The 26,656-nt window shown below is 40.6% G+C and overlaps 2 protein-coding genes across 5 annotated transcripts in view; one reads left to right on the top strand and one right to left on the bottom strand.

Moving 5' to 3' along the window:
* anks1b (ankyrin repeat and sterile alpha motif domain containing 1B) overlaps nt 1–26,656 on the top strand; it is a 296,256-nt gene that overhangs the window by 38,118 nt on the left and 231,482 nt on the right. The gene's annotated exons all lie outside the window — the stretch shown is intronic.
* On the bottom strand, nt 238–6,271 carry LOC119789352. Its single transcript, XM_038294212.1, has 3 exons — nt 5,828–6,271; nt 5,742–5,753; nt 238–807 (listed from the first exon to the last, which is right to left on the bottom strand). The coding sequence occupies exons 1-3, from the start codon at nt 6,189–6,191 to the stop codon at nt 449–451; spliced, it is 735 nt and encodes a 244-aa protein (XP_038150140.1). The 5' UTR covers nt 6,192–6,271; the 3' UTR covers nt 238–448.

The raw sequence follows: 26,656 nt of genomic DNA, 5'->3' as shown, positions 1-26,656 counted from the left end.
GTTCTGGTTCTGTAGTGCCCGTGCTACAACTCTAACTCCAGAGAAAACCTTTTACCAAGAGCATAACGAAAAAAGGGGTCTCAATGGTGAGAGCATAATAAGCAACAGCAGCAATCTTCATCAGCCTCAGACAGGGATATATGCAGACGCTTCCATGAAAACTTTTCCAGCAGCGCGAATACCAAGATCCAAATTCTGTGTAGCAGCACGGCTCCCAACGCTCAAAAGAATCTACTGCACACCAAACCAAGCCGACTCTCATAGCTTGCTTGCACACCTGGTGCCTATATACGCTAATGAGCCTGTCAATTCTGTAAAGCAGACGTGAAGGTAAAGAAACGGAGCTGTGATGTGTTCAAGGACCCAAAACGGGTGGGAATTTACACCCAATAGACCACCCGGTTACATCCTACCCCCCCTCTATGGATCGGTGGCCCAACGATAAAGACTAGGACCAAGGCCGAAAAATGGCTGTAGCCAAGCTGCTGGCACCAGGGATCAGAGAAGCAGCAGCCCCACTATCTTCATTCCTAGCAGGTACTGGGAGACGATAGGGATTGGAGTGTTTTCCAGCAGTTTTACGAGTTGATCTTCTAGGCCCAACCCTACTGCTTTGAGAGGTTTGTGGAGACTGTGGCACTTCAACAGGCGTCCGAACTGTAGGGATATCTGATGGTTCTTGTACAAATGGCATGGCTGCATTACTGCCAGTCTCTCGGAGCACCAACCAAGATCCAGACGCCACATCATCCTCATCAATGTTCTCCTCAGGTGCCTGCTGTGACCAATCATTGCAGGTCTCCGTGATCGACAGGGCAGGCTTTATAGAGGTACGATGTACTTGTCTAACCAGATGGAGCTTGTCAATCGGAGCAATTGAATAGACAACACCGTCTGAACTTGGTGCTTTCACGACCTGGTACACCGTGGAGCCCCATGCATCCTGGATCTTTCGGCGCCCTGGGCCAACATCACGCAGATACACTCTTTGCCCAACTTCCAGTGGCTCGCAGGTGACCTTTTCATCATGTCTCACTTTTCTCCTGTGTGCTGCCAACTCCACTCTGCCTTTAACAATGTCAATGGCCATATTTAGACGCCTCCTGTGCTCTGCCACCCAATCACAAACTTTAGATCCTGTGGGCTCAGGAAGATGGCCAAGCAGAAAGTCCACTGGCAGGTGGGGCTCTTGTCCAAACATGAGGAAGTGAGGTGATTCACCAGTCGACTGATGGGCAGTGGTGTTGTAATAGAAGACAAGCTGTGGGAGATGTTCTGGCCAATTTCGTTTTTCCTCTGGTGCTAGGGAATGAAGCAGATTGAACATAGTTCGATTGAACCTTTCACATTGTCCATTTCCCTGTGGATGGTAGGGTGTAGTGTGACTCTTCTGCACTCCATACAACTCACATAGCTGTTGTACCAGGACACCTTCAAAGTTCCTCCCCTGATCCGAGTGGATACGGGCCGGCACCCCAAATCGGTAGAACCACTCACGAACCAGAACCTTTGCCACAGTTGTTGCTTTCTGATCACGTGTTGGGACAGCTTGGGTGAACTTTGAAAATACATCTGTCATCACCATCACCAGCTCCCATCCATCACAGGCTGGTTCCAGAAGTGTGAAATCAATGGCCAACAGCTGATTTGGTCTTGAAGCGAGAAGGTGACCCATAGGAGCTCGAACTCTTGGCTGGGTGTTCTTAGCAAGGGTACACCTCTCACACTGTTCGCACCAATCCTTTACATCTTTGTCCACTCCCGGCCAAAAACATCTCTGCTTCACCACATTAATCGTCCTCTCGACCCCCTGGTGGCCATGATGTTGATGAAGCTCCTGCAACACCTCTGTTTTTAAACTCTGTGGGAGAAGAACCTGAAAAACTTCTTCTCCACCATCTGGTCTCCACGTGCGCCGGTAAAAGAGGCCTTCCTTCTGGACAATTCGGTCCCACTGTTTCAGAAGTCCACGTGCGCCTGGCGCTAGAGATGTCCCGATCCAGGTTTTTGCACTTCCGATCCAATACCGATATTGTTTTTGGACTTCCGATCCGATACCGATACTGGCCGATACCAGCCTATCCGAGCATGTATTTAAGTTTAAGTTAAAGTATTTAGCCTTAGTTGTAAGACTCATGTTGAAAAGGGTTTTAGTACTCTTGATAACATCTAGCCAGCTAAATTAGGTGAGATTGAATAAAACACAATGCTTGGTAACAACAAACTTACCTGTTTATTAAGAGATAAACACAAACTGGACAAAATTATGAATAGCAATCTGAAATTGCACAGTGAACAGTAAAACCGTAAACAGTTATAGGTGCAAGTATTACTGTAAGTTTTAATAAAAATGCAAAACAGGGAAACACTGGCGCAAAATAGTGGAATGGATCGTTTCAATCGGCGAAACTGGAAAATACGGACCAGATTTTTTTTCAAAAACTGGATCGGCAGTCTGGATCGGCATTTTACATGCTTTGCCGATACGCATTTTTTTGCCAATATCGGCGTCCCGATCCGATACGTGGATCGGATCGGGACAAGCCTACCTGGCGCCAAACGCTCCTTTTCAGCCCGGCTCGGCACCCTTTGTTGCTGCCAAAAGTCCAGGAAGGCTGAAATGGCCGGATCAGCTCCTTGAAGTAAGCACAGATCTTCTCTGCTGCGAGATGGAAGGGCAATAATTGCCAACTGGGCTACATCCTCCTGTAGCCCACCAGCCCTCTCACAGATTATTTCTGGAACGGCTGTCCCAGGGAGGTGGTGCTGTAGTTGTATTCGGTCCTCATTTATTGATTGTCTTGAGAGGGCATCAGCATTCTTATTCACACGACCTGGACGATACCTGACTGTATAGTCAAATGCAGAAAGTTCAGCAACCCACCGATGCTCCGTGGCCCCCAGTTTGGCAGTGTCCAAATGGCTCAATGGGTTATTGTCAGTCCAGACGACACATCGGTGGCCCCACAGGTACTCTTTGAACTTTTCAGTCATGGCCCACTTCATGGCCAACATCTCAAGTTTCATGGAGCTGTAACTTTTCTCAGCAGCATACAAGCTGCGGCTGGCATATGCAATTGGTCGTACCCGTCCACTCTGCTCCTGCGACAGCACGGCTCCCAACCCACTGTGGCTGGCGTCTACCTCTAAAATGAAGGGCAATGAGAAATCAGCAAAAGCAAGAGTGGGAGCACTTACAAGCTTGGCCTTTAGTTCCTGGAAGCTCCTTTCACAGTCTTCTGACCACGCTCCTTCCAATAGTTTCCCTTGTCCTCGACGCGTCTTCAAGGCAGGATGTCTGGAAACAAGGCGATGAAGGGGGCCAGCCAATTGAGAGAATCCTTCAACAAACCTCCGGTAATAATTGGCAAACCCAAGGAAGGACCGGAGCTCTGAGACATTGGTAGGGTGAGGCCAGTTTGACACTGCTGCGATCTTGCCTGGATCTGTGGCCACACCGTCCTCAGAGATGCAATGTCCCAGGTACTGAACCTGCTTTTTGAAGAAGTCACATTTCTCCAACTTGACCTTCAGTCCTTCTTGTTTCAGACGACTTAACACCACCTCGAGCCGCGCCAGGTGTTGATCAACACTGGAAGAGAACACAACAATATCATCCAGGTATAACAAGAGTGACTGACCATGCTGAGCCCCAAACATCCTCTCCATCAAACGTTGAAAAGTTCCTGGTGCATTGCACAACCCGAATGGCATTCGATTGAATTCAAAGAGGCCAAACGGCGTGCAGAAGGCAGTTTTTGGGCGATCATTTTCTGCAACTGGAACCTGGTTATAACCACAAGCAAGGTCCATGGTTGTGAACCAACGAGCACCCGATAGAGAGTCCAATGTTTCTTCTATTCGAGGCAATGGGAAAGCATCCTTTCTGGTCTTTTTATTGAGCTGTCTGTAGTCCACACAAAGGCGAAGACTGCCGTCCTTCTTTCGGACCAGGACAATTGGCGAGGCATAAGGGCTACTGCTTTCACGGATGACCTGGGTTGCCAGCAGCTGGTTAATATGTGACTTAACTGCTTCATACTCAGATGGAGGGATACGCCGATACCGCTGCCGTACAGGAACAGTGTCTAACAGTGGGATGGTATGCTCGATCAAGTTGGTAACCCCAAGGTCGCCATCAAAAGCAGAGAAAACAGACTCGTATTTTAGCAATAACGCTCTCACTTTATGCTGCTCTTCCCTATCCAGCATAGAGAGATTAAGTGACGTTATCTTTTCTCCAACCGACCCAGTCTGAGATCTGACTGCAGCCACAACTTGCTCCTGTACACAAGGGACTTCCTGCAATTCTGACGGTAAGCTGACCACTTCTACAGGGGACACGACACCCAGAGCACAACGGGGTTTTAGTGAAACGGTACATACCCCTACATTCACCACAGGGACATAAACAGTGCCCCTAAAAACCTGCATAAGGGAAGGAGACACCAACAAACCCTCAGGTAAGCCAAACTTCCTATCTAAAGGCTCAATTAATGCGCCCCCAGCCTGCGTCAACATGGCTGAACAAGTGGCAGGTACAAATTTAGTAGTGCCTGCAGGGACCACAACAGGTCTTCTACCACGAAGCTTTGCAACACTGGTTTGAATTTGGTCTTTTTGACTCTCAGCCTGTTGACATAGCTGAAAGGCAGGAAGCCAGGAAGTAGGGGCCCCCAAAACAGAAGGGAGTTTAAACAAATCAGGGCCATACTGGTCAAATAGCTGAAGATAATGGGCTTTTATTATATTCATCCCAATTATGCCTGGTACCTGGGGTAACTTTGCTTGGCATGGAGGGTCCCTAACAACAAGGATCCCTCTTCTGGGGATGACTACCCCACACACCTCAATATCAGGCTCAAGATAGCCCAAGTAAGGGATACTCAACCCATTTGCTGCTCTCAACTCCAACCAATGGCATGCCTTTAGCTTATCTGGAAAATGCTTTTTAAAGAAACTTTCTGAAATGGTAGAAACCATAGACCCAGTGTCAAGAATACATTGTACTGGAACTCCAGATAGTTTAACAGTAACTTCAGGGCAAGGTGCAATTAAACACTCAGCCACCTCATCCATTTGGGGACCCTCTGAGCCTGAACCACCCCCTCCTAATGTCTGGCTCCTAACACTAGGGGGAGTTAGTTTCCCTGCAACTGAGAACTAGTGGTGGCTTGGACCTGAGGGGTACCACTGGCACACGGGGGCTTAAAACGGCCACGAACTGTACAATACCGAGCAATGTGGCCTGGCTGCTGACATTTGTGACAAATCACACTACTAGGACTGAGAGGCCTAGCCACCGAAACCTGCTGCATAGCTGCAAGACATTGAGTAATCTGATCCAACTGTTCCTGCTGTTTTTGCACAATTGAATTAAGAGTAGCAAGTTGAGAAGCAACACAACTGGAAGGAGGGTCAGTTAAGGAAGGGGGCACACTGGCACTCTGTACAGCACAAAAGGAGGGGACCACCCTACTTTTATTTTCCACCCCACCTTCACGCTCCCACATAATGGCCTCCGCTCTAACCTCAAGTAATGTACACCTTGGATTATCACGAGCATAACGTTTTAGCTCTCTACGCAGGTCAGAACTACTAACATTCTGAATAAATTGATCACGAAGTAAAATGTCTGCATTTAACACAGCATGGGGAGCACTAGATTTAACTTTGTCCATTAAGCAAAACAATGAATGAGAGAATTCCTGCAAAGATTCACCATCTAACTGTCTTTGTGAAAAGAAGTCCTCCTGTAATGAGACATACGACTGCTGGCAACCATACAGTTCTTTTAAAATTGTGAAAACAGTTTCTGGATCCTCACGTTCAGATGATGACCTATATTTGATCTCATCTCGAGCTTCCCCTTCAAGATGGTCAAAAATGAAAGCAGCCTGATCTGTAGGTCCAACATGGCGGACTCGCATACTGGTGCGAACCTCTTCTATCCAGTCCTCCACCCCAACACCATGAGTTCCTCTGAAGATTGGACATTTTCTCTCTCTTGGTAGGTAGATTATGCGATCAGCCCCCCTGTTCGTTGGAGTGCCACTTGTACTTGGGCCAGCTTGTACATCATCCTGTCGATTTGAACTTGCTAATGCAGAATCCCTCTCCTGCTGCAGACGGCTCCTTTCGGCCTCCAACTGCTGGACTCGAACACGGAGTTCTTGAAGTTCCTCATCCATCGCACCAGGAAATGATGATCCTTGGTCACAGCTTCGTCTATCCAGCTAGGTCCCACGATGTGCTTACTGTTGCACTATTATGCTCTTCATCCAAAAAAAAAAAAAAAAGATCTATAAGGATCTCTACTAGAGCACCACAGAACCAGCACAATTAAAATCAAGAGAAGAAAGAAGAGAAAAAAAAGTATCTATACACATACTATCTGTTCCAACTGCCAGGTCCTACCAGCAACGCCAGAAAATTGTAACACGGGGGAATTACCCGGATTGTGACCGAGGACGTGGCCCTAAACCAACTAGTAGACCACTGAAAGTATTATCAAGTAGCCTAGGGTCTCCCAATTAAATGTACCTTGGTAAGTCTGGCTTGAAATGAGGAAACAGATTTAGTATACAAATTATTTATTTTATTTATGGATTATTTTACAATTGGAAGACAACTTTATTATTCTATTTTAAAATCCAATAAGGCACAAGAACCCATGACAGAAGAAGCAATCTGAGACTCTAGAAAAACACTGCAAACCACGTTAGTAGCACACAAGATCAAACAAGATTATATTAATTTAGAAGAACACGAATCTCACGTTGCGTCCTATAGAGCTGCGCCCAATCAGCTTATTTATAAAAGAAATAAATGGTCGTTCTGGTTCTGTAGTGCCCGTGCTACAACTCTAACTCCAGAGAAAACCTTTTACCAAGAGCATAACAAAAAAAGGGGTCTCAATGGTGAGAGCATAATAAGCAACAGCAGCAATCTTCATCAGCCTCAGACAGGGATATATGCAGACGCTTCCATGAAAACTTTTCCAGCAGCGCGAATACCAAGATCCAAATTCTGTGTAGCAGCACGGCTCCCAACGCTCAAAACAATCTACTGCCCACCAAACCAAGCCGACTCTCATAGCTTGCTTGCACACCTGGTTCCTATATACGCTAATGAGCCTGTCAATTCTGTAAAGCAGACGTGAAGGTAAAGAAACGGAGCTGTGATGTGTTCAAGGACCCAAAACGGGTGGGAATTTACACCCACTAGACCACCCGGTTACAATTTAAATAATTTATTAATCTAATCTAATCTAAAGGTGTTCAGAGGATCTGGTGAGGCTTGTTTTCAGCAGCCTCGCTACAGCATAGCTTGCAAAGCTGGTTCTTCCTAGACAAAGCAACGCTATAATTCAAGTGTCTCCATCCACATTGAGCATCCTTACAAACGAGGGAAGCTTGTAAACCTGAAAACACCATCCTGTGTGTAGCACGGTGGTGGCCGCATGGTGTGTTTTACATTCTGTGCTGCTTGAGGAAGTGTTGCACTTTTACCAAATACACAGCATCTCTTTATTCTGTGAAAACTTTGAAAAGAATCTGAAACATCATCCTGGGAGGTAAAGCTTGGGCACAAATGTCACTTTAAAAAATGATGAAAAATGTAAGCATTTTATTAATTTAGCAACAAAGAGGCTTCAAGATAACAAGATAACTTTATGATGTTCTAAACTATTTGCTGTTCTATGTATATTGTTCAAGAAGACACACAAACTATCTATTAGATTTACGTTTGATTCATTTATTCTGAGACGCTATCCGTGATAATTTTCTGTCTTTCAGACAAATCTGTAAAGATGGCACAACATTGAAATAAACTTTTATATGATGAAGCAGACTGAATCAAATTTTAATTTCTCTGCCCCATTTGAAGGGCATCACTTTTCCAGCAATGCCCTTCAAACATCTGTTTTGGTGCAATTATACATATCACCATTAAAGGGACACTATGCAACATTTTTCAGTTAATTAATGTGTTCCATAACGTTATGGATGACTAAATGAGTCATTTCAGGTTGAACAAAGGTATTCTCGGCCGCCCTGGTGGTCTGTGGGGGAAATACCGCACTTGCAACTGCAGGAGCACCGACCCGCACCCACAGGCTCAGAAGTCTCGTGAGAGTCAGTCTTGCTTTACGGCTTTACGGCGAGAACTGCTAAAGTTGTTTTAATATGTGTTTAAGTGAGAAAATACACCTGAAAACGTAATCAGTGCAGTCAGTTCATTCAGATTATTATCCTGCCTTCAATATTTTTTCTGTCGGAGCCGCTCAGACCCCCACATACCAGCGGGGCGCCGACAGTATGGATCCCTTCATCAGCAGCGGTTCACCGCGGCAGCTGGTAGGTGTTTTTCATCTAAATAATCCAAACTGCATATCCTGCCGGCAGATTTCTGCATTTTAAGTTAATTTAGGCGTCAATAAACTGTTTAAGAGGAGTGATCATCAGCGCTGTGTCTCTCTCCCTGCGTTAAACGCACCCGACGCGCTGCTTCAGCTGCTCAGACGTGCTGCGCCTGGTGCTCAAAACGCGCCGCGGGACCTTTTGCTGCGCCTTGACGCGCGTCAACCATTGACTTTGCATGTAAACTCGCTGCTTCTGTCGCGCCAGCTACGTCCAGTGTGAACGCAGCGTTAGTCATTCGCTGCTAAGCTCAAAACAACCACGCCTGGCTTGACGGAGAAACCAGGAGAACAGCTGTGCATATTTACGACAGTGCACTTTTACTTTCGCCCTCTGGAGGGAGCCTCACTGGAAAATCAACACCGGTTGCATAGTGTACCTTTAACAAAGCGCTTACCTATGCAGAGGAAACTAATTCTAATCCAGATACACGATCAGGTAAATGACCAAAACTTGCTTCCATGTCTGTTGATTTTGGGATTGGAGGATGTTTGTTTGCTCAATAAAGGCCTGACAGAGCCGGTGCGTTAGTCACCATGCAGGAGGTCAACATGGAGTGGGAGTGAGAAAGGAAGAGGTGGATATGAGCGGAAAAGAGAGAGATAACCACAGGTTGATTTTGTAATTTCATGAATCAATATCCACCCACTTCTGGAGATGCACCGATTAGAATTTGTTGGTCTACTTAAAGAACTATAAAAACTGAAAACATTGGAAATATTTTTTGTCTAACTTTCCTGCAGTTATGCAAAAGACTGATTTCAGTTATTTGAAACAGACGATTCTTAGAGGCTTTAATATCTATTGGTGATAAGTGGGTTTAGTATAACTTAATCAAGGGTAATTTTGTTTATTCACTAGAGATCTGAAATTAATTACCATTAAGATAAAAAAGAGCTTGCAGCATGTAAATTTGTAGCATCTTTAAAAAGTATTACCTTTAGTGGACTCTGTTCATCCTTCTTGTTATCTTTTCTTTTTTTTTAAATACCTGTAGTGAAGCTGAAAGAACTTTTTAGTTTCAGTAACGGCATCTGCACCAAAGAGTGTTAAAGCTAAATAATGTATTCAAATCATAACGAAGAAAAGGAAGTTTAGGAATCATTTCTGTTCGCTTATTGTAATACAAAGCCAGTGAGAGTCCGTAAGTGATAGCATCAGTCTTCACTGTTTGGCACTCCTGTGGGTCTTGCTGAGTCACATATTCCAGGAGTGAGTTTGTGCGTGATGGTGTGCATGCAGATGAGTGTCTATACATCATTTGTGTGTCTCATTCTTTCTGCTTGAAAGATCTTTGGCATCAGCTGGGACTCTCTGGCCAGTCCGGAGCCTGGCACATGGACGGGTTGGACTGCCGGTTTCATCTCCCAGACAACGTGCAGTAGAGGGGTCAGAGGGATCGGGGAGAGGGACATGTGAATGTGTGTTCATGTCCCAGCGTTGTTTTGTTGCTAGTGTGGAAAGAATCCATGAAGAACAGGGGAATGTTTGTTTGAATACAACTAGTTCAGGATCCATTTCTTGTAGTCTGTAGTCCGGAAATATGTTAGAAAAAAAACATAAATGCCTGATTTCAGGACCAAGTCTAATTCCAGCCCACATTTAGCCCACAGTCTCTCTGCAAATATACAAGTTAAAAAAAAACTTAATGACATGCAGCTTTGTTCTTTGGTTTATGATTTAAAAACGGCAGAATTTTTGCAATGCTTGAAAATATCGGCATCCCTGTTCACACCCTTTTTAGCTACCAGCACCAAAACCTACTTTTAATGTTCATTTGATACATCAATAAGCAGATCTGGATTGAATTGGTAAAAATAATGCAAAAATGTAATGCTAATTTAATGCTAAATGTAGACAAACACTTAATTTAAACGTATTAAAACTTTGAAATGCTCTATGGGTAGTAACCCATGTTTTACTTGATGGTGATTTAGAACTTTCTTTGAAAAACTAGTGCTGCATAATTGATTGACAGCAGTATCTCCATCAATGGCTGCATTCTGGATACAAAAAAAGTGCTTCACATAAATGCCTTGTTAAAGTACTTTCTATGCATAAGAGGAAGTAAAACAAGTTATATAAAATGGCAGCATTAAAGACGTGAACGACACAATCTGTGGAACAGAGAGCAGAAAACAAGCAAAGCGAATCAGTAAATCAGGTGTAGTTTGGGAATGTAGAGAAGCAGCTGTTCTCTTTGTCAACGATCTCAGAAGAACCACAGTTACAATGAGTTAGATGTGCTATCCGAAACAAAAGAGATCACACCAATGGCATTGGAGCAACAGCATACACACACAGTTAAGATGAGGTTCATTCTATTATGTAGGAGAACAAAGACATTACATAGAGTTCATAGCAGTAATTGCTTTGTCATTGGCTCCGTTCAGGTAGGTGACAGCTTACAACACTTAGACTAAACTTCGAGTAGTTTCTCCTTTCCTCAAACAAACCATATAATATGTTAGTGCTGTTTCAGAATGTTGCAAATCTTCTAATAACACCTGTCTTGGATTTTAGTTAGATTTAAATGTCACTTCTTTATTCTTGTTAACACCCAATTTATCAGTCATTGTTTTTCAGTTTCAAGAGGGCACAGCAGCCCAAACGTTCCCTTTTTGAAATGTGTAAAAATAGACATTTTTATCCCCTCTTTGATAACTGAGTCATATGTCCTCTCTGAGGGGACAACTGTTAGATTTTACAGTTAAATATCTGTAAAATGATTTGTGGTAGGTACACAATGATTTACTGGAGTATGAGAAACCACACTCTTTTTGCTAGATAGAAATAGAGAAACAAGCTTGATCATGCATCTTTTTGCAACCTGGTGTTAGATTGCATGGTGACATTGCATTTTTCAGAGCATGCTGGTGTCCTTCAGTCTCACTTTAAATGACCTAAAGCTGTAGAGCGTGGAGTTATTTTGGCTGTAATCCACACACTTTTCCTCAGACTTCTCACATATTTCAAATGCAGCACATTCTCTGTTTGCATCCCATTTCTGCTGAATACCGAGAGAAATCTAATTCATGCGGCTAAGGTATGCGTCACAAACATGTGTAGCATACCGTCTTCAGAACGGAAGGTTGACCTTCCACTTTCATGACTCACCAATGGGGGGGGGGGTGTTGGCACTAAATTGTGCCGAGCTGTTGTGAACAGTACATTAATGACTCGGCATGCATCTCCAAATGCCAACATGGTCACTCTAGTATCATCTAAAATGGGTTTACTGCTTTTGATTTTTCTGTGCAGTATTATGCTGACATAGGTTGTTCAACTGACACATTAGGTTGTGTGCTACACTGAGGAAAATAAGTATTTGAACACCCTGATATTTTGCAAGTTCTCCCACTTAGAAATCATAGAGGGGTTATTTGTATTTCAACACCTGGGAAAATCAATGTTAATATTTGGTACAGTGGTCAAACCTTTCCTGTAGTTTTTCACCAGGTTGGCACACACTACAGGAGGGATTTTGGCCCACTCCTCCACACAGATCTTCTCTAGATCAGTCAGGTTTCTGAGCTGTTGCAGAGAAATGCAGAGTTTGAGCTCCCTCCAAAGATTCTCTATGGGGTTTATGCCTGGAGACTGATAGCAAAACCTTGTTATTCTTCTTCCAGAGCCACTCCTTGGTTATCCTGGCTATGTGCTTCGGGTTGTTATCATGTTGGAAGACCCAGCCTTGACCCATCATCAATGCTCTAAATGAGGGAGGGAGGTTGTTCCCCCACAATCTAGCCATACTGTACATGGCCGCGGTCATCCTCTCCTTAATACAGTGCAGTTGCTCTGCCCCATGTGCAGAAAAACATCCCCAAAGCATGATGCTACCATCCCCATGCTTCACAGTTGGGATGGCGTTCGTGGGATGGTACTCATCATTCTTCTTCCTCCAAACCAGTTAGCACAATTATGACCAAAAAGTTCTATTTTGGTCTCGTATGACCACATGACTTTCTCCCATGACTTACCAACAGTAACCTTGGACACGGTGGTCCCACCTCTTTTCAGGTCATTGACCAGCTCCTCCCATGTAGTTCTGGACTGATTTTCCACCTTAGGCTCATTGGAACCCCATGAGTTGAGGTCTTGCATGGAGCCCCAGTCTGAGGGAGACAGTCATGTTTAGCTTCTTCAATTTTCTAAGTTGCTCCAACGGTGGACCTTTTTTCACCAAGCTGTATGGCAATTTCCCCGTAGCCCTTTCCAGCCTTGTGGAGATGTACAATTTTGTCACTAGTGTCTTTGGACAGCTCTTGGGTCTTGGCCATGTTAGTAGTTAGATTCTTACTGTTTGTATTGGGTGGACAGGTGTCTTTATGCAGCTAATACCTGAAACAGGGGCATCTGATTTAGGATAATAAATGGAGTGGAGGTGGACATTATGAAGGCAGTCTAACAGGTCTTAGAGGGTCAGAATTCTACTGATAGACAGGTGTTCAAATGCTTATTAGCAGCTCTATCATACAAATAAATGGTTAAAAAAATCATACATTGTGATTTTTTTTATTTTTTTTCCCATCATGTCTTACACAGTGGACATGCACCTAAGTTGACAATTTCAGACCCTTTCAAGATTTCTAAGTGGGAGAACTTGCAATATAGCAGGGTGTACAAATACTTATTTTCCTCACTGTACATCTTTAAACATGGTCTGATACAAATTCTGTGTACTTGGAGGCAATGCAAACTGCCGAATTGTAAAAAGATTTGATACTTCATTTGATATTTAGTGGGAAAAAGTATCCTGAAAGTGTCCTTTCAGACATTGTTGTTTAGATGAGATGCTTCTTCATAAAATTGTAAATTCAGTCACATTTGAGGGGTTTACAGTCTTTAAGATGATCAGCACCTCATCAGAGGCTCTTCGAGTCCAAAGGCTCCAGAGTATTTAATTGCTGCATGGCCCAAGTTGGCTGAAACTTATTGACAAGAAGGTTTCTGTTGGTAGAATGCAGAAATCATCCTGGTCCAAAAGAAATGACATATACCCTAACCAGACTGTTAGAAAATATAAATGTCATCATTTTATTTGTATTAATACCGGCCCTGAAAATTTAAAACTTGCTTAAAAAGAACCAGCCTGACCAAACAAAGTAGGTTGAAAGATCTTAAAAAAACACCGCATGTCCAGATGTAAGGCTCTCTCAGTGAAAGGGTTAGAGAATCATTTCAAAGACTTTGGGAAGAATGAAGGAGGTCAAAACAGAACCAGGAAAACAAAATACTATGATTAGGGTCAGCGTTCAAGACTTAACATTAGAAAGAGACTAAGCAAAAGGACTCAATGGGAGAAAAACAACAAAACCACTGCTGAAAACAAGAAGAACATAAAGGCCCATAACAAATTTACCAAAAAAACTTGATTATTACCAGGACTTTTGGTCCTTTACACCAGAGAGTAATAAAACATGCATTTGGAGGATGTGTCCCATTTTGTCTGGCCTAAAACTCGCAGCATTTCAGAGAGGAAAAATACAACAAATGTAGCACCGACAGCCAAACATAGGGGTGATTGTCTGTGATGGAGTTAAAACATGTCAATCATATTTTATTCATTATTTGCAATAGAAAAAAACATTTTTCTCCCAGGACCATTGTTAGTTTAGACAATTGAAATCTGGGTTTTGTATTTATTGATCTCTTTGTTGGATATTACTTTAAAATTCATGATTTGAAACATGTTTGAACAACAAAAACATAAAAATGATTTCATTTTCACAGCTCTGTATGATTGTCACAGGTTTCTTCTTAACTGCTCCCTTTGGATGCTTAAAATGTGCATTTTATTATGAAATCTGAATGTTGGTTTAGCTATAAAGATCATTTTACAACATCTCATGTACTTATCGTAGCTTCAAGATTTTCTGCAGCTTATTTTATCCTCAGAAAAAGCCAAAATACAACTCAGTCGCTTGTAGCTGTATTTTACATACAGAAAAAAAGCCTTTAAACCAAAGCTGTTTTCTTTCTATTAAACTTTGAAATAAAACAAAAAAAAGTGTATTCTGTGATGATGGCTAAAACATTTTTTCAGCTACATTTTGGTCTGTCAGTGATGTTTAAAATTCAGTCAAAATGTAAAAACTGTAAAAAAGCTCTCTTCTTAGAGGTCATTGTGTCTCAATGTTATTTCAGTGTTGCTCAGTAGATGGATCTATTAACATAACAAAATTTGATTATTTAGGTGGAGGTTTAAGGCATTTGTAGGTTTCCCTTGATTTCTCAAATCACTTTACTGTAAATAGTTTTGTTTGGGTCAGCATGCCTTGAGGAGGACAAAATTTATCCTGAATTTTAGGTGATTTTTAAAGTTTGAAATCGCCAGATCCACCTTTTGTCTCTATCTTTTCAGATCCAAAGAGCTATTTGTCAATTCCATAAAACACTTTTACCGATATGTATAGATATGTTTTGTTTTTGTTAGAGGGATCTGATAATGCAACCTAAGAAAAAACTAAAAATCACTCATAAAAAGTCCTAGAATTATATATTAAACAAAACCTCTCTCAAAGAGATTTTTTAGCAAATGTCACTTGACTTTCTGCACAAAATTCTGGTGGATTTATTAATTGAACAGACATTACCCACTTACAGTTGCATGATTTTTGCACGGTTATCTTGTTGCAGCTTGGTTCAGGTTTGCTCAACACCCATGAAGCTTTTTGCTTGATATTTCCTTGGAGAATTTGCAGTATGTCAGACTAAGATGAACCGTTCTGGTGTCACATGTTGATGAGAAAAGGTACGGCTGATGCACATGCATTGATACAGCCCATCTATACCAGAGCAGATATTTATCATCACATTTTATGTCGTTGGAAATCTCAGATAGTGGAAATGAAATGTGCAGTTTGGTAAAGAGAACATTTATAATTATAAATATATACAAATTTGTGCTCCTGAGCAACCATTATAAAATAAAAAAGATGATACACTTGGAATTAAATGCGGTGGACCAGTTAGTAGTACAGAGGCAAAGAGAGGATGACTGATTTTTAAAAATATTAAATAACAAAAACAAAAAAATATCACTGCGCTTAAAGCAGTGAAGATTTCTGCAGACTGAAACAGATTGGTTTATAACCTATATTTTTGTTAAAATCTAAATAAAGAAAAGATTTTGCATCAAAAAGTTCATATTAAAAAGTTAAGAGCGTTTCAGTTGAAGCTTAAAAACTAGACATATTTTCTCAGTTGGATCTAAGTAAATACCACTGAGCAGGAGAGGAGACTGTGATTGATTATTAGTTAGCGGAATTTATTGAGTTTAACTGTTTCTCTTCGCTCACTAATGGGAAACCTGGGACATGCAAGCAGTTGCTTTAAATCCTCACATCCTCAGATTTATGTGCTTTTGGTAAAATTCCTGCTCCGTTACCTTTTACCCTCTGCATACACTGCTGTCTGGTCTTCTTCTGAGCTGCATATAAACTAGGTCATGCTGTATATTCTGTGAAAGTACAGTATGCACGTTTGCGTATGCATTTTTCATGATCTCACTTTGTTAGTGTGGAGAGATCGGTGTGCTGCTGCGAGGAGGAGGGACGCCTTGGCTAGAAATCTCTCCCCGTGTTTTGTTCCTTCTGTTGTTTGATGAAAGGGCAGTAAGAGAAGAGAGCAAACGGACCTAAAGTCTGAGGGCCTGCAGGGCCGTGGAAAATCCAGAGGGAGGATGATGGTGGGAATTAAATGAGAAAGGAAGTAGGAATAATTTGAGCTGAGTTAGAGAGTGGAAGGAATGTAAAAGGAGTGAAATAGAGGGAGGGAAACATGCAGATGAAGGAAGTCGGTCTCCAGAGAATTAATAAAATATGTTGAATACTTAAAGAAACTGAATTGGGATTGTACTTCATTTTGAAAGGTTTTATGTTTTTGTTCACCTTAAATTGTGACTGTATAGAGTCATGGCAAAATAATTTAGTAGGTAGATGACAGTGGAGGTTGCTGGAGTTTTTCCAGGGGGGGCTATCTATTCAAAATAGACGTGTACGAAAAATAAAAAATTATACTGAGGTATCAGGCCAGTATGTTTACATAAATGCCAATAACAAAAAATATAGAATTTTCTGAAAAGTGCTTTAAATCAGTCCTACCTGTCTCTATCCATGCTGGGTCAGATCCTTACGTTTGAAAAAGGAGGCAGAATAAAGCGCTAGCCTTGCTGCATGCATTTAACCAAGCCTTGTAGCTAATTAATTATTGAAACCTGTCAATCAGCCGCCCTTTATAAAACTGACTGTGACCTCTGGGCGCAGGAAAGCTGCCCCCAGGGATTGTCCCATCCTTTTGCATTGAAGAAGAGCTACTGCACATTTATAACTTATAACGAGAGTCTATGGGCAAAGATTTTTGTGCCCCAGGGCCGAAATACATCACCAATCCATCGACCAACAGACCAACTGGACTCATTATTACAGATTTATCCTGCACATCTAAAAATATATTCATATATTTTGAAATATTGACATTTATTATATAATTTTTATTTCTCTATTGGCCAGCCGCCACTGGAAGATGCTTAGATGACACGCTTCAATGTAGATGACTCTCTGCTCATCTAATTTCTTAATTTAGATGAGCAGATAGTTGTTAAAACTATGGTAAAGACTTTAGTTTAGGTGATATTTAAAAATGCATGTAAAAAAATCTTGGACATAGGCTGTGCAAAAGACTTTTTTCCCATTAAAATTAAATGCATGAGTATTCAAACCTGGGTTTTATGTTAGGTTAGACTTAGACAGACTTTATTGTCATTTCATTCAGTACAGCTCTAAAGACATTTAAATTTTTAAAGTGCAGCAGTGATAAAATGTAAACATAAGACTGGTATATGATTTACAGATTCCAACATTCAGCGCTTTTTTTGTTTTGTTTTTTTTTAATAGAAAAACTTAAATTCATTATGTAAGGAAGGTTTCATTCATATCTGTGAATCATCAGTTCCTAGAATCGGCCATTTTGCAACTATTTAGGCTTTTTCTCCTGATGATGGAGGTGGAGCAAAAGTGAGCTGCAGGTACATCCTGAATACGACAGTCTTCTTTATTATTTTGTTTTTTAGCACTAGTGTTTATTAAGAAATACACCTAGTGGTAATGAGAGAATGAGAGTGGGGGGGCCGGACATGTGGCAAAGGTCAACAGTCAGAGACTCGAACCCTTGACAGCCATGTTGGAGGCACCATCCAAAGGTCGCACACTTTCCAGCCGCATCACTACAGCTATCTTCTACTTAAAACAGCCACACATCAAAACCTCCGTTTTTCACAAAGTTAAATTAAAGACTGTTATAATTAAACAGGTATTTGACTTAAACTGAAATGTATTAACCCCAGTAAACTCCCTTTTAGAAATTAAAGTTGAAGTTTAAAGTTTTACTGATATAAATCTAATTGTGAAGGTGTACGGCAAAAAAAACTTTTGCATAGTGCCTTAATTTTGAACATTTTAAAGTTTTTGTTGTGTTTGACTTGAAGGATCATTGTAGATAATTCACATCATTCTCATAAATAAAGAGGAATTATCTGATTAGACTTTTTATTGTGCAGTTTGAAGCTTTCAGCATTCAGAATATTTCCAGAAAATGATACTAAGATGTTATGATGTGGTGCATTCAGGGACCATCTGATCAAATCTGTTCAGATTGTTTACAGGTGATTTCTGAAGTGCAGTGCTTGAAGATGGCTGTGGTGTCAAGTTCATCTTGTGTTTAATAGCTGAGAAACGCTGTGGCGTGGTGCTCCTAAGGCAACTTTTGTTTATGTACAGTTTGTCCTGCAGTTTCTCAGTTTGTCACACCTGATGAGCTGAAACTACTGGCTGTATTAGAGGGCAGGGTGGGTTAGCTAAGGGGCCTCAATCAGACCTTTGTCTTTGGTTGTATTTAAGTTAAAATTAGCCTGTTTACGTAATTTGCTGCATTCCTGCAGGCATAAACACAGCCGCATGACAGGGGCGCGTTTCAGGGCAGAGTTCAGCCATGGGGGAAAACTAATCAGGATTGTTTTAAGCTTCTGTTTTTCTGATAATTTAAAGTTTACTATAAAATCAATAGAGCTATTCTCAGGTTTATTCGCTGCATTATTTAGCATTATATTATGTGCTAAAATATGGAACTCTAAGATGGTCATACATAAAAAATGAAAGGATACAGTGTTTTATTTTGAATTCAAAATCTTATCTGATATTCTTGAAAATAATTATTGATATTCAAGTTTTTGATTGGGGGTCTTTTAAGATAAAATCCCCATTTGAAAAAAGATAAATTAATAAATAAAATTCCCTATTATTGGAGTATTTTGAAATAATAAAATACCCATTTGCCTTCACTGGAAAAAGACCCTGAAGGTAATAAACCTTAGGATGAAATTAATCAGCTGTAAAAAGCCTTAGAAATGTGATAAAGCTCAATATTTATAAACATCCTGCAATGGTCCAGTAACATTTTAATAATGCACGTTTTTTGTAAATGCGCATACATTTGCAGGTGATTTAAAATTCTGCATTGAATAAAATATTTTCATGACATCTCCCATTTCTTGTGTGGAAAAAATGAGTATTCCTTCCTCCATAAAAACCTTTAAACGCTATATTTTAATTTAAAGGTGGATTAAAACTTAGACAGATTTGATTTGATTTGATAAAGGGCAGAGGGGGGTTACAGGAAGTCAGCAATGAATAATATATCAGACAGATCAGTTGCTCAGATGAGAGGTTTTCAGTTTTAAAATATCAGCAGAGGAAATGACAAATACACGCCAACTAGTTCCTGTACACTCATGCTCCTTCTCTGTGGATCAGCAGTAGTATTTGTGCATGAGTAGAGCGACTTTAAAAGTACATCATTTAAGAAGAGCATTACTGTGGAATTTTCCCACGCTACCGTCTGTTTCTGGTGGGCTTTTCCCATAGCATGGTCAAGTCTGCGCTTGTGTTTATACGAGACAAGTAAAAAAAAAAAGGTGAAGGGACACAAATTGTTTTTTTAACCCTAACCCTAAGTGTGATTCAGTATTTCTTTTGGGGTTTTCTCTGCATGCATGGCTGATTTTTACTCTGTCTGTGCATATTAGAGCAGATAACATCTAGCTCTGCTTTTTCAGAATGCCTTGTAAATACCTTTTTAGGCCTTGTACATTTCTCCTCATATCTAAATCTACTGACGCTCAGGGACTTATATTAGCCAGAGAAATATGACCCTGTTCTTTGTCTCTTCTCTTTCTTACATAACTGTCTGCACAGACACCCGCAGTTTTAATGCAGGGGAGCTTCAAACGCTGCTTTCGTTCTATGCTGTAGATGTACCTAATAGGTATAAAGAATACTTATTGAGGTTGTTTGATGTTTATGAACTTTAAACAACCAGTTATTTACAGGATACACTTCTCTGCTTAAACCCATGTATTTATAGCATGAGTAAAAACTGCAGGGCTGTTTGCACGTATAATAACACGCCTTGCGCTCGCGTTGAGTGTCTCCAGTCTGCACTGGTGTGGCTGGCCGTAGATTTATACGGCAGCCTGTAATTGCTCCTTGTTTGACTGCACCTTTTTTGGAGGCATCTCTCGCTCTCTGTAAGTGAGGAGATTAGTTAAATGATGGAGCAGGCAGTGTTGTGTGTTTTCAGTTGTCATTACGACTGGGCTGCATCCTTGTTTCTCCTCTTTAAACCACCCAGCACTCTCGAAATTACACCGTTCTCTGTTCCAGTATTGTGTCCGAGCGAGAGACTGGGATTACAAGGAGCTCTGTGTGAGTTGAAGCAGAGCCGTATGTTTCTTCTCTGCTGGTTTCTGAAAGGTTTACTCTCTTAAAAGTGGTTCAGAACATGAAACTTTACTTTATTGTCGCTAAATAAATTCCTCCCATTTCAAACACGTGCTGCATCAATTATATTACTTTGTTTCTTTATACTGTTTTTGGCAACTTTGGTATAAAATCTGTGAAACGCTTTTGCATAAAGTAATCAATCATAGAAGTACCATAATCTCCAAAATGTATGTGTATTTATTAGGAAAAAAACTGGTGGTGGCAGCATTATGCTTTGGGACTGCTCAGTTTAGCAGGGAAGCTGATCCCATTTACACAAAAGTGAACTGCTCCAGCGTCCAGATACTAAAGGCTACAAAAGCATATTGCATCATATCTATTTGGTATAATGCCAGTCTTCATATGTGCAAAGCTGGGAAACGAGTACTCTACCTCCATGCACTTCAGGAAGACTGAATATACATGGATACCAAATTGTTCAGCTATTCTTTCAGGGTTTTCAGTCCTAACGTCTATGTTGAGACTTTAAAAGACATGTGCAGATCTGAGTATAAGGAAATTAAGCTGATTTTGTGGAATATCAAGCCTAGGCATGGGCCAATATGATAGTCTGACAGTTTGTTATCCTTGAGCAAAAATGTCACGGTTTTGCAGTGTCACGGTATTAAAAGTATAGCTCTAAAATTTTATTTTGAAATGTCTGAAGTGTAGATGAAAATTGTGGGGAAAAAGCTAAATAACTTCCAGAATTGTATTCAGAACTGTATTTATAATAAAATATAATCACACTTTGTTTGTACTGTACTGCCAGCAGAACCCCTTCATCTGCAAAAATCAGGGACGAGATCCCCCGATCCCCATATCAGATCCCCTCTGGTCTTTGGCTGCACCTAGAAATCCTGTCCATAAAGTTTATGAACAGGACCGGTGACAGAGGGCAGCACTGGGGGAGTTTAACATGCAGAGAGAACGGGTCATACTAAATGTTGGCAGTGCAGACCAGGATTCTGCTCTGTTTCTTTTTTCATTGATAAACAAAATACAATAAATAGATAAATAAATACAATAAACAATATTTTGAGGTTGTATGCTATGCACAATATTAAGCAAGCTTGATAAAAAAACTTACAAAATTAAAATTAAGTGTTCCTTCCTTGGATATGCTTTGCACACATAGCAATGACACTAGCCAAACCAGTTAAAAACCTGTTACAGAAAAAAGTCTGAAACCGTAAAGTGCACAGAATTATTCAATCAAACAGTGTTCAGAAGGTGCATTTTCTTCTAATCTGCGCATAAGATGAATGACTGTTTAGGTGCCACTGGTGGTAGCACTGTATCGATACTTTTGAAAATAAGTACTGTATCCGGATACAACTTTTCAATATCTATAATTTTTTGAGTATTGATACTTTTGACAACCCTAAAAGGGGCCCTGACTCTGTACTCCTGAAGTGCCCACACAAGGCAACATAAATGACCCGGTTGAATGCATTCTCCAGGTCCACAAAGAACTTTTGGACTAGTTGGGAAAAACTCCCGTGAACCTTCGAGCACCCTGCAAAGTGTGTAGAGCTGGTTCATTGTTTCACGGCCAGGAAGAAAACCAAACTGCTCCTCCTGAACCCGAGGTTCAACCATCAGCCAGAGTCTCCTCTCCAGCGCCCTGGCATAGGCCTTACTGGGGAGGCTAAAGAGTCTGATATTCCTATAATTGGAATACATCCTCCATTCTTAATCAGGGGAACCACCACCCCAGTCTCTCAATCCAGGGGCACTGTTCGGGACCTTGATGCAATCTTAAAGACACGTGTCAGCCAACACAGCCTGACAACATCCAGGCGTCTAAAGCCGGGCATACACTGTGCGATTTTTTTCCCGAGCGTTGCACGTAACTACAGCTCACACATTAAAAGGGGATTTAAATTTAAAACCCTGCGGTTTCGTCTTACAGTGTTACAGCTGTCTTAGCTGCGAGTAATGATTGAAAAAATCGCACAGTGCATCCCCGGCTTTAAGAGAAAGCAAACTGGGGCAGCTGATGGTGTGAATGTTCTCACTTTTTCCAGCTCTGTTAATACCGAAGTTTGTGGCTGTAAATTAAAAAACTTGCACAATGTTCAAGGGAGGTTTATTGGTTTTGCCACTGGGAATAGCAGAGACTGGAGATATCCACTGTTCAAAATGGGAAAGACTAGAGAACGTTCAATTTTAATTGTAAGCTTTTAAAAAAACAGAACAAATATACTTACCTCACCATGATGAATAAAAAGGATGAAAAAATAAATAAAACAAATGGAACCATGATGAAAAGGCTAGATGGGATTATGTAGCAGCGGAGACGTCATGTGCTAAAGGAAACTGTTTTAGCTTTTGCTTTACAGAAATGTTCTCATAGTTCTTATTATTCTAAGACAGTTTCTAGTTTAATTTCTGTTTGCGCTGCATAAACCGTACCTTACAATAGTGATGGGTTCATGAGGCACCATGAATCGACACATTCGCAAACTGCTTGATATTGTGTCGATACCATGTCACTGAATACTGACACCTGCTGGACATTTTAAATCACTGCAGACAACCTCTTTGACAGACTAAACTTACTCTGATTTGATGACCTATAATATCATTTAAGCCATTATTCGATCATGTAATATTTTATATATATATATATATATATATATATATATATAGTTTAAATTGATATATTTGATATTCTTAGATGCAATCCATAGTCCATATAGACTTCATCCTTGGGAAGCAGTCCAAATTTTTGTTTTTCCTCAATTTTTTTTTCTTTCTAGGCAGTTATTAGCGTGACTGTGTTAAAAATACTTCTTCAAACACTCTCAAATGCTTTTAAAATTGATCATTATAGTTCAGACAAATGGAACTGGTCCAGTCATTATTTATGGTGAACAGCTGTGAGGTGAGATTCTAACCCTGGGAAAATAAAACCTAATGTTAAACAGTGTCTAATGAGACTGTATAGCCATCACTGTTGGGTGTAGTTATTTAAACTGAACCCAAGAAATTATACATTACCTCTTATTTATGTCATTTATTTACCAAGTTGAGGTTCAAGTCACTTTATGATTGGATCTATTTATGCTGTTTTTTTTTTTTAGCTTTTTAGTGCTTCCTAAACATCAGCTAAATTTATAGCAACACTGACTTGCATTTTAGGGGGAATAAGCAACATATAAATAATTTAAAATAAACCAATCCTGTGTGTAATGTTGCATTATTGATATTACTCTATGATCCCATCTCCATATTAACAGAGATGAGATCCTCAGGGGAATATCAGTACAATCCAGCTGATTTTATGGTTTTTATAACCAGGCTATCTGCTCAGATCATCACCTTAATTAACTTACAACATGTAAGAGAGACATTTTCTCCAATGTTTCATATTTTTAGCTATTTGCTAAATGCTATAATATTGATATAGGAAATTGTTGCATGAATTGGATCAAACATTTTGCACAACTTGCCAACAACTTCTCACCATATTTTGCAGATATTTAGACCCTCACTTCCTAACATAACTGGTGTAACTGTGTCGGGTTTTAAGGCATCATTTCCTACTGCTCTCAGATTTTTCTACAGGATCAAGACTAAGGCGTTTATGGCCACCTTTTATAATAATCAATTAATTAATGAGGTAGTCTGATAATTCAAAGACTACTAGCTGATGTTATCATGTCTTGATATGTTACTTCAATATTTTTTGTCCCATAATTCCATCTGTTTTATGAGGTGCACCAATCTCAAATAGAACATAGAACCCACGTGCATGATGGTTCCACCCCCTTACTTCACAGTTGGGTTGGTGTTTTCCGGTGTTTAGGCATCAACCTTTATCTTCTAAAGTAGTGAAAATCTTTCTGAACACAAAATTGATTTAAATCAGATCAAAGGGCACGTTTTTAAGACTGAGGACCTTGTCCCTGAGTGGATTTATAAATTGGCTTTCATGTGTTGCTTTTGGAGTAATGTCTTCCTCCTCTTTAGGCAGGCTTCTACCCATGCCCCTAAAGGACTCATTTACTGCAGAAAAGGACATTTTCCTAGCTTCAGGCAGCATCTTCACAAAGTCTTTTGAAGGTTTTTGCCTTTAGGCATCAGGAAACTGTATCCAGGGTTGAATTAGAACGAGGGAGATCTAAAGTTTTCTCCAGGTTAAATCACTTGTTTGGTCTTTGATTTTTCCAGTGTTTTTAAACAAGGAATCAATATGCTCTAAGTGTCTCCTCAAAAAATATGCACAGTTGTGCCTCCGTTATATCAGATTTTCTGGATTTATTTAGAAGCTTGCAATGCCATGAGATAATTATCTCAGCTCTCCTTAAATGTTGACTACTGAAAGAATTATGTTTTTGTAATTTTATGACCTTTTAAAACATTGCTTTACCATACGAATTGATTGATTTAGCAATTTAATCAAATTAACAATACACTTAAAAACAAAGATGTAATGTATTGCTAATCCAGTTATAGATACAGCGCTATATCCATAGCTGCTTTCCAGTTTCACTTCATGTTTGCATATCTTAATTCCCTTTAAATAAAACTAAATCTCCGCAACATATGTTGTACAAAATTTCTCTATTAACAGAAAAGCAACAACAAAATGTGCCTGTATAAACCCTATCCTTATTAGTGCTGTAAGCCATAAATTTAAAAAGAAAGTCTATTCAGGTGCGTTTTTTGTTCTAGAAAATAACCGGCAAGATGTTATCTGGGTTTATCAAGGGATAAAAAAGCATTGCAGACATTTATTTTTCAGACGTACCAAACTACAGAGAGTGGAAGCAAGCTCATTATGTAGAGTTAAAGGGATTTATTGCTCAGGCTTCATAAAAGGTAAAAAAAAAAATCGCTGTGAAGCAACATCACCAAGATGTAAAAGTTTTTTAATCAAACTGCAAATCTTTTATTTTGATTTAAGATGCTTTTGAGCATGATCACTCTCAAACTACACTGTTAAAAAGCAATAAATCGAGCACTCAAATAACATATGCTAGATGCAAAAGAATGAAGTATTCTTATTGAATATTTTGTACTGTACAACGTAAAATGTGTTGACAACAAAATTACACAAAAAGCATAAAAGGAAATCAAATTCATTAACCAATGGAGGCTTGGAATTGGAGTCACACACCAAATTAAAGTGAAAAAACACACTACAGGGTGATCCATCTTTGATGGAATTTCCTGAAACAGGTCAAATGAAGCTCAGTGTGTGTAGCCTCCACTTGCCTGTATGACATCCCTACATCACCTGGACATGGTCTCCTGAGGGATCTCTTCCCAGACCTGGACTAAAGCATCTGCCAACTCCTGTACAGTCTGTGGTGCAATGTGACATTGGTGGATTGAGACATGATGTTCTAGATGTGCTCAAATGGATTCAGGTCTGGTGAACTGGGAGGCCAGTCCAGAGCTTTAAGGCCTTCATCTTGCAGAAACTTCTGACACACTCCAGCCACATGAGGTCTAGCATTGTCCTTCATTAGGAACCCAGGGCCAAGAACACCAGAATATGGTCTAACAAGGGGTCTGAGGATCTCATCTCAGTACCTAATGGCGGTCATGCTACCTCTGGCGAGAACATGGAGGAATGTTCAGCCCTTCCAAACAATTGCCGTTCCAAACCATTGCTGACCCCCTGCCAAAGGGATTGTGCTGAAGGATGTTGCAGGCAGCAAATCGCTCTCCACTGTGTCTCTGCACTCTGTCACGTCTGTCAGATGCGCTCAGCGTAAACCTCCTTTCATCGGTGAAGAGCACAGGGCGGCAGAGGTGCATTTGCCAATCTTGATGATATCTGGCAAATACCAAGCATCCTGCACAGTGTTGGCCTGTGAGCACCACCCGCATCTTTGGACACTGGGCCCTCATATCACCCTCATGGAGTCGGTTTCTAACCATTTTATGCAGACACATGCTGATTTCTGACCTGCTGGAAGGAATTTTGCAGGACTCTGGCAGTGCTCCTCCTGTTCCTCCTTGTAATAAGGCGGAGGTAGTGGTCCTGCTGCTGGGTTGTAGCCCTCCTACGGCCTCCTCTAGGTCTCCAGGTGTACTGGCCTGTCTCGCTGTAAAGCCTGATTTATACTTGACCCGTCTACACAGCCAAATTACGTCATTTCAGGCTTCCACGACCCTCCACAAGCAAAATTTTTAACCACGTGGAAAGAACCATGTGGAAAACATGGAGAGCAGGCAGCAGGGTATGCTGGCTTGGGTTCACAAATGTAAACGTCTAGAGACATACTGTGATTTAGCTCATAAATATCAACAGATTGTTGAAACACTTGATGAAAGAAATTACTGTCGCTCTCTGATGGCATCATGAGGATTTGATAAAGTTGTAAACGTCTGTGTTTTCTACACGAGTGTATACAAAAAGAAATTTCGTTTAAAACAGCTCTAGACAATTTC

The sequence above is a fragment of the Cyprinodon tularosa genome, unplaced genomic scaffold (genome assembly GCF_016077235.1).
Source record: "Cyprinodon tularosa strain WSP-4 unplaced genomic scaffold, ASM1607723v1 ctg336, whole genome shotgun sequence".
Taxonomy (NCBI): domain Eukaryota; kingdom Metazoa; phylum Chordata; class Actinopteri; order Cyprinodontiformes; family Cyprinodontidae; genus Cyprinodon; species Cyprinodon tularosa.
This window is presented reverse-complemented; position numbering and strand designations above follow the sequence as displayed.